Below are 5,771 nucleotides of genomic sequence, written 5' to 3'. Positions count from 1 at the left end.
CAATAAAGAACTGTACCATGATAACTTTGCAACCTCTTTATATTTGACTGAACCCAACTCCATCATGTTATAGGACCATGAACACACTGCAATTACCATACTTATTTGTTGGCAATAAATAAACATGAGACAATATGAGAATGGCAAAAGAGTAGTCATATTAATCTTCCCACAGGCACAAGTACAGAAGAAAAGAAGCACAAACTAGAAAAAGTGTGGTCTGTGTTCTAACCTGCCATAAAATGAATACTGTGGTTATGCTAAATATAATGCACTATTCAGAGACAACCACCACATTCTTCCCCAAGGCAGAATCAGACTAGAAGAACAAAAGAATTCACTTCTCTTGTGACATCGGTATTGTCATTCCAAGGAGTAGGAGTTTTGGTACAGTCCGTGCTGGTTGCAAGCCGGCATAAAGCACGTTTCGGACTCAAGGACGCTAAATGGCTCTTACCGAATTTTTGCTGTATAAATTACACGCCTTTAAGCACGGTAACTTCAGCTTCGGGCATGCTTCGTTTACAAGACAGTCAATACTTTCATGATGACCCATCGAAGTTCGAACACAGTCTACACTGCAGCAGTGGAGTGTGTTAAGAGAAACATGAAAAACGCAAGTGATGGAGACACACACACGCAGAGAGGAAGACAATATAGATGCACACAGCTGCGCGCGCGGACATAGTATCTAGCCTAGGGCAAAGCTACACACAGACGAAAAAATACAGAGTCGTGGTTACGAGAAAGGGAGGCTGGCTGCGATTTCCCCTTTGCCCCTCGCCATCCGATAATTCTGATTATGTATCATGCGCGAGGTGGGATGAAGGCGGTGGTATGAATGTAGCACAGTGGGCAGTGGTACGCACAGGCAGTGTGTAAGCCTAGGACTAGAGTGCTGTACTGTGACTGGCCGTCTAAATTAAGTTTTCATTTTCTATTCGACCAAAGATACTCCATTACTTTGATTCGACCACAAAACGAAACAATCAATCAAGAACTACCATGGCGGGTAAAAATGACAGTGAACACTTTTGTGCGACCACTCCTTACGAACAAAGAGTAATAACTCAGGCAAATTTCAACTTAAAAATCTCTGGATTATGAACAATGTCTACTTCGCACTCAAGCACACTTCGGCATTAAGCACGCTTATGCTTTCTCCCGATGACCGTGCTTAAAGCCGGCATGGACTGTACCAACTAGTACGTATGAAAGCAATTAACTATTAGCTTGATTACTCATACTCATAACAACAGTAAATAAGCATATATATTAAAAAGAAAAAGGACTCTCTCTCTCTCTCTATATATATATATATATATGACTAAAAAATACCACGACTTCATTTTAAAAGATTCACAGTCCCTGGTTCCCATTTCAGCTCTCTTTCCAAAGTTTCTCTCTCCACAAACAGAAGCCTACATAATCTGTAGGCCTACTCTCATGTGTCTTATTTTTAAAAAATGAAAGTACAGCACAATATGCCTACTTTACACTTTACACCTGTTCATGAATTTCAGCTTCTACTTGGTTTTCTGTTTGAACATCTTCTGAACTTTCAGCACTCTCAGGCATTAAAACATTAAGTTCAACAGTGCCTTTGAAGTCAAGTTCTTTCACCATCTGAGATTCCTCATCCTCTTGGTGAGTCTCAGCATGCCCTAGAGCATCATTCAGGTTCACAAAAGAAGCGTAACAGACACCACACTTATAGCTAGTCTCCTCTTCTCCCTTCACGGCTTCCCCTTCATTCACAATCTGAGCTGGCTCCCCGTTCTGTATCTTTGAAGGGGAACTTACTTCAATAAGAGCAGCATCAATTTCTGTGGGTCTCAGCTCATGAATGGAATGTTCTTTCTCAGAAGCAGTGAGCAAGTTCGAAATAACATGCGTCTCCAAATGTTTGATCATGACGTGACGGTGCTGAGTTTGCAGACCGCATGCTCCACACACAAAGATAGGCTGCTCCCGATGGGTCATGCTGTGAATCTGAAGAGACATAACACTATCAAAAAACTCGAAGCATTCACCACAATAACACAATCCCACTTTGTTGTTGTCTATTTCTCCCTTGGTGTGAGAGTCAATGTGCTTCAGCAGCAAGTTTCTCACTCTGAAGGTCTCACCACATGTACCACAACCCAAAGGTTTTGGGGCTCGATGAAACGTGCTCATATGATTCTCGACTGCTTTACGAGATGTAAATTCTTCACAACAAATGCCACACATATAACCTGCATCACCTAAAACATGAACTTCCTCAATGTGTGCTCTCAGAGTTCGAGTCTTTTTTACATCAAACTGCAGTCCGCAAAAGTGACAAGCCAGTTGTGACACAAGTCCAGCCTTCTCATGAGCAGAGACTAAAGCAAGCTCAGAACTTGTCAGATCACTGGTATCCATGGCCATGTCTTCCTTGGGGCTTGTCATTATGGGTGTCTCCACTTCAGACCTACGCAAAAAAAAATTAAGCATTTAGCATTTAGAAATGGGGATCATGCACAAAGAAAGAAGAATGAAGAAAGCAAAAATGAGAAAGACAAAGACCGAGTTGGAAGTAGAAAGACAAACTTCTTTTGCAGCTTCACATCACCTCAAAATATTCCCTTGATTTCATTTTAAAACCCAGCAAAGATTTGAAAGGGACCTAGATGAAAAATAAAATCTACTGATACAGCCAATATGGAACGGGAAGGCAATTTCGGTTCCAAAGAGCGCCAAATGTTGTTGATGGCCTATATTTTATTACGAAGTGACTATTTCTCCGAACGTTCGGAGAAATAGTGCCGATCTTTATTTATCCGAACGGTTTCCGGCTTCCGGTCTCGTGATTTTTTGCCTATTTGCGAGAGTTCGGCGCCAACTTTCATTCTGCCATTTTGCGAGCTCTGGGAAGGAGCAAATTTTTGGGTCTAGATCTAAAGAGATTTTTAGATGAGTGTAAAAACGTGAAAAAGAAAGGTTTCACAACAGAATGAAATCAAAATTAGAACAGCCCATACAACCACAGAAATTAACAAATAAGGGCGTGTGTCCACCTGTCCGAAGAAGATTGGCTGTTTTAACCCTAAATGTGCGTAATTTTTTTTTAAGTACACAATATTACATGTAAATTATGGAATCACACACAAGGTGCCTGCCAGTGTCAGTACATGTAATCGGTTTTGGTGGAACGTACTAACATAACAGGTTTAAATCTATAAATATATACAGTGGAGTCCACCTATAACGAGTCTGGAAAAAACGAAAAGTCTGTTATAAAGATACTATTCTAAAACCCTGATTTTTCTCTTCTTTACCTTTGTAAATAAAATACTGCTATAGCGCTATCAGACATACACGCGAGTTGGTTATAGCGGAATATTGCTGCTGCTGTGCGCAATGCAAGGGCCAATTATACGTAATGTAAAACCTCGCCAGTTGAGAAACTAGTTGGTGATCTTGCAAAACAAAGAGTGGGAGAGCCCATGTGTGTCAACAATGAAGTTAATGAAGGCTGGAGCGACTGAGTAGGGAGGGCGTGGCATGCACAGACAAGCAGAACGGATCGCATGATAGGCCAGCATAAGCCTAGTTTAGATTATCAAAGCGTACCATGCCTCTCATTTCTCCGATGCGGGGATGGAGACTAAAGGAGAGGTCACAGCAATGTGATGGATGGAGTGAATGTGTGACGTGCGCAAGCTGACGGAATGCACCACGGGGTGTGGTGGGGTGGGGGAAAACACAGCGGGGTGAATTAGCCCAGAGCCTAGGCTTTCTCAGTCCCTAACCCAGAGCCCTTTCTTTCTGATCGCCAATGCAGAGCTGTCAAGTGTCAGTCAACATCGCTAGATCTAGCGCTAGAGAAAGAAACCTGATTCGCTTTTTGATCAAGTAAGACCTCAAGGTCATGTTGAAACAAAATCATCATCAGGGGAGATAAACAGAATACCAAGCTCATAGATTAGGCCTACTTTACAATTTCCCTTGAATTTATTACTGGATCCCTTAAAGCGAAAATCCTGCTATAACGGACAGTTTGCTCCGGTCCCCTCCCTCTCGTTATAACAGGATTCCACTGTATACATGTATATGTTTAGAATCTAATGAAGGTAGGAACATCAAATTGAATGACGTTACACTATACTACACCCCCCCCCCCTTTTCCCCCAACAAAAAAAAAACAATACATCAGAACAATAACAAGAAAAATAAATTACACACCAACAAAATAAAACACCACAAAGAGGGAAAAATAAAAAAGGAACAGCAATACAAATCGTATGTAACCGAATGTATTCAACAAATCAACGTGGTGATAACAAGTGAGAAAGAGACAAAGTGAAGCGAAATAAACTTTCTTTTAAAAGTAAAGAAGTTTGGTTTCTTTTTTTTTTTTTTTGATTTTTATTCCCCGATTCTGGGACCAAAAAAAATGCAAAAAAATCGAGCCACGATTGATTGGTCGCGCCGCGACAAACGCAGATGCTAGTTCTGTGTGTCGTTATCAATAACGATCTAGATCTAGATAGCACACGAGTGAACACAACACATTAAGTTTAAGAGCAGCACCCTTCATAGGGAACACGTCATATCTGTGTAGGGAAAAACTGTTTGGAAATGTAGCATTTCTTTATTGTCTTTATATAAATATTTACTGCGGACATTTTTTGGACCTATTGAACCATATTGAATATTGTATACGAACAATCTTTGGGAGACCTATAATAATATAATTATAGATCTCTATTATATATCCGAGATTTGCGGGAAAGGATGTGATTTCAGAGTGTTCGGAGAAATAGTGCCCAGCTAGCTTTAGATCTAGATATCTAGATCTATATTTTCCCGAACGTTCGGAGATATAGTGCCCAGCTTTATTTTCCCGAACGTTCGGAGAAATAGTGCCGGCCATTTTATTATAAATGCTCCACTATGAGTTAAAAAGGGAGAGAGAGAGAGAGAGAGAGAGAGAGAGAGAGAGAGAGAGAGAGAGAGAGAGAGAGAGAGAGAGAGAGAGAGAGAGAGAGAGATATTCTAGATCTAGAATCTAGGTCTAGATATCTAGATACAATAACAACAGACAACTGCTTTACACCGTCATGATTCATTGGCAGGGGTAAATTCTAGATTCTAATTCTACGCCCACAGTCCAACAGTACAGTAGACAAGTTTACAAAGGGAGTGTATACAGACCCGGTAACCGGGAATAAAGTCACAAAGTATACAGACCCGGTAGGGGAACTCTTTTGTGATTTCGGAGAATTTCAGCGCCCTCTTGGCTCAGGGTAGACCTAGGTTTTTCTAGATCTATGGTCTAGATCTAGATCTAGATCTAGGCAGACATAAATCTTTGATCTAGTTTCGGGGTTAGCCTAGATCTAAATGAAGATTGCGGATGTCTTTTCAACGAACGATCGTTTTTACTCCGTTTTGGAGTTGGAGGAGTCACAATTTGAAGAAAAGAACAATGTCATAATTTCAATCGAGCAGTCCCCCCCCCCCCCCTCTCTCTCTCTCTCTCTCCTCTGTGTATCGCTCGCCTTCTCTTTTTCCTTGTTTGTCTCTGTCTTTCTTTGTCCCCACCTATTTCCCACTCTATCTTTCTCTCGTTCCCCCCTGCCAACTGGGGCATGTCATATATACATTTTGCTAGTACCTCTCTCTCTCTTTCTCTCTTCCCGTAATCACAAAAGAGTTCCCCTACCGGGTCTGTAGTCTGTATACTTCGTGACTTTGTTCCCGGTTACCGGGTCTGTATACACTTCGGTTTACAAAAGGCACAA

The 5,771-nt window shown here is 41.2% G+C and overlaps 1 protein-coding gene across 1 annotated transcript; it reads right to left on the bottom strand.

The window, feature by feature from the left end:
* Positions 1 to 579: 579 nt before the first annotated feature.
* LOC101848869 (zinc finger protein 133) lies at positions 580 to 5,244 on the bottom strand. The gene is made up of 2 exons (XM_035973341.1): positions 5,218 to 5,244; positions 580 to 2,455 (listed from the first exon to the last, which is right to left on the bottom strand). The coding sequence occupies exon 2, from the start codon at positions 2,431 to 2,433 to the stop codon at positions 1,501 to 1,503; it is 933 nt and encodes a 310-aa protein (XP_035829234.1). The 5' UTR covers positions 2,434 to 2,455; positions 5,218 to 5,244; the 3' UTR covers positions 580 to 1,500.
* Positions 5,245 to 5,771: the final 527 nt, after the last annotated feature.

This window comes from Aplysia californica, unplaced genomic scaffold (genome assembly GCF_000002075.1).
Source record: "Aplysia californica isolate F4 #8 unplaced genomic scaffold, AplCal3.0 scaffold00027, whole genome shotgun sequence".
In the NCBI taxonomy this organism is placed as follows: Eukaryota; Metazoa; Mollusca; class Gastropoda; order Aplysiida; family Aplysiidae; genus Aplysia; species Aplysia californica.
The sequence above is the reverse complement of the archived record's forward strand: the minus strand, read 5'-3'. Positions and strand labels throughout refer to the sequence as shown.

Coding starts and splice junctions, on each gene's coding strand:
- LOC101848869 (XM_035973341.1), bottom strand. CDS start 2,433: ATGACAAGCCCCAAGGAAGACATGGCCATGGATACCAGTGATCTGACA.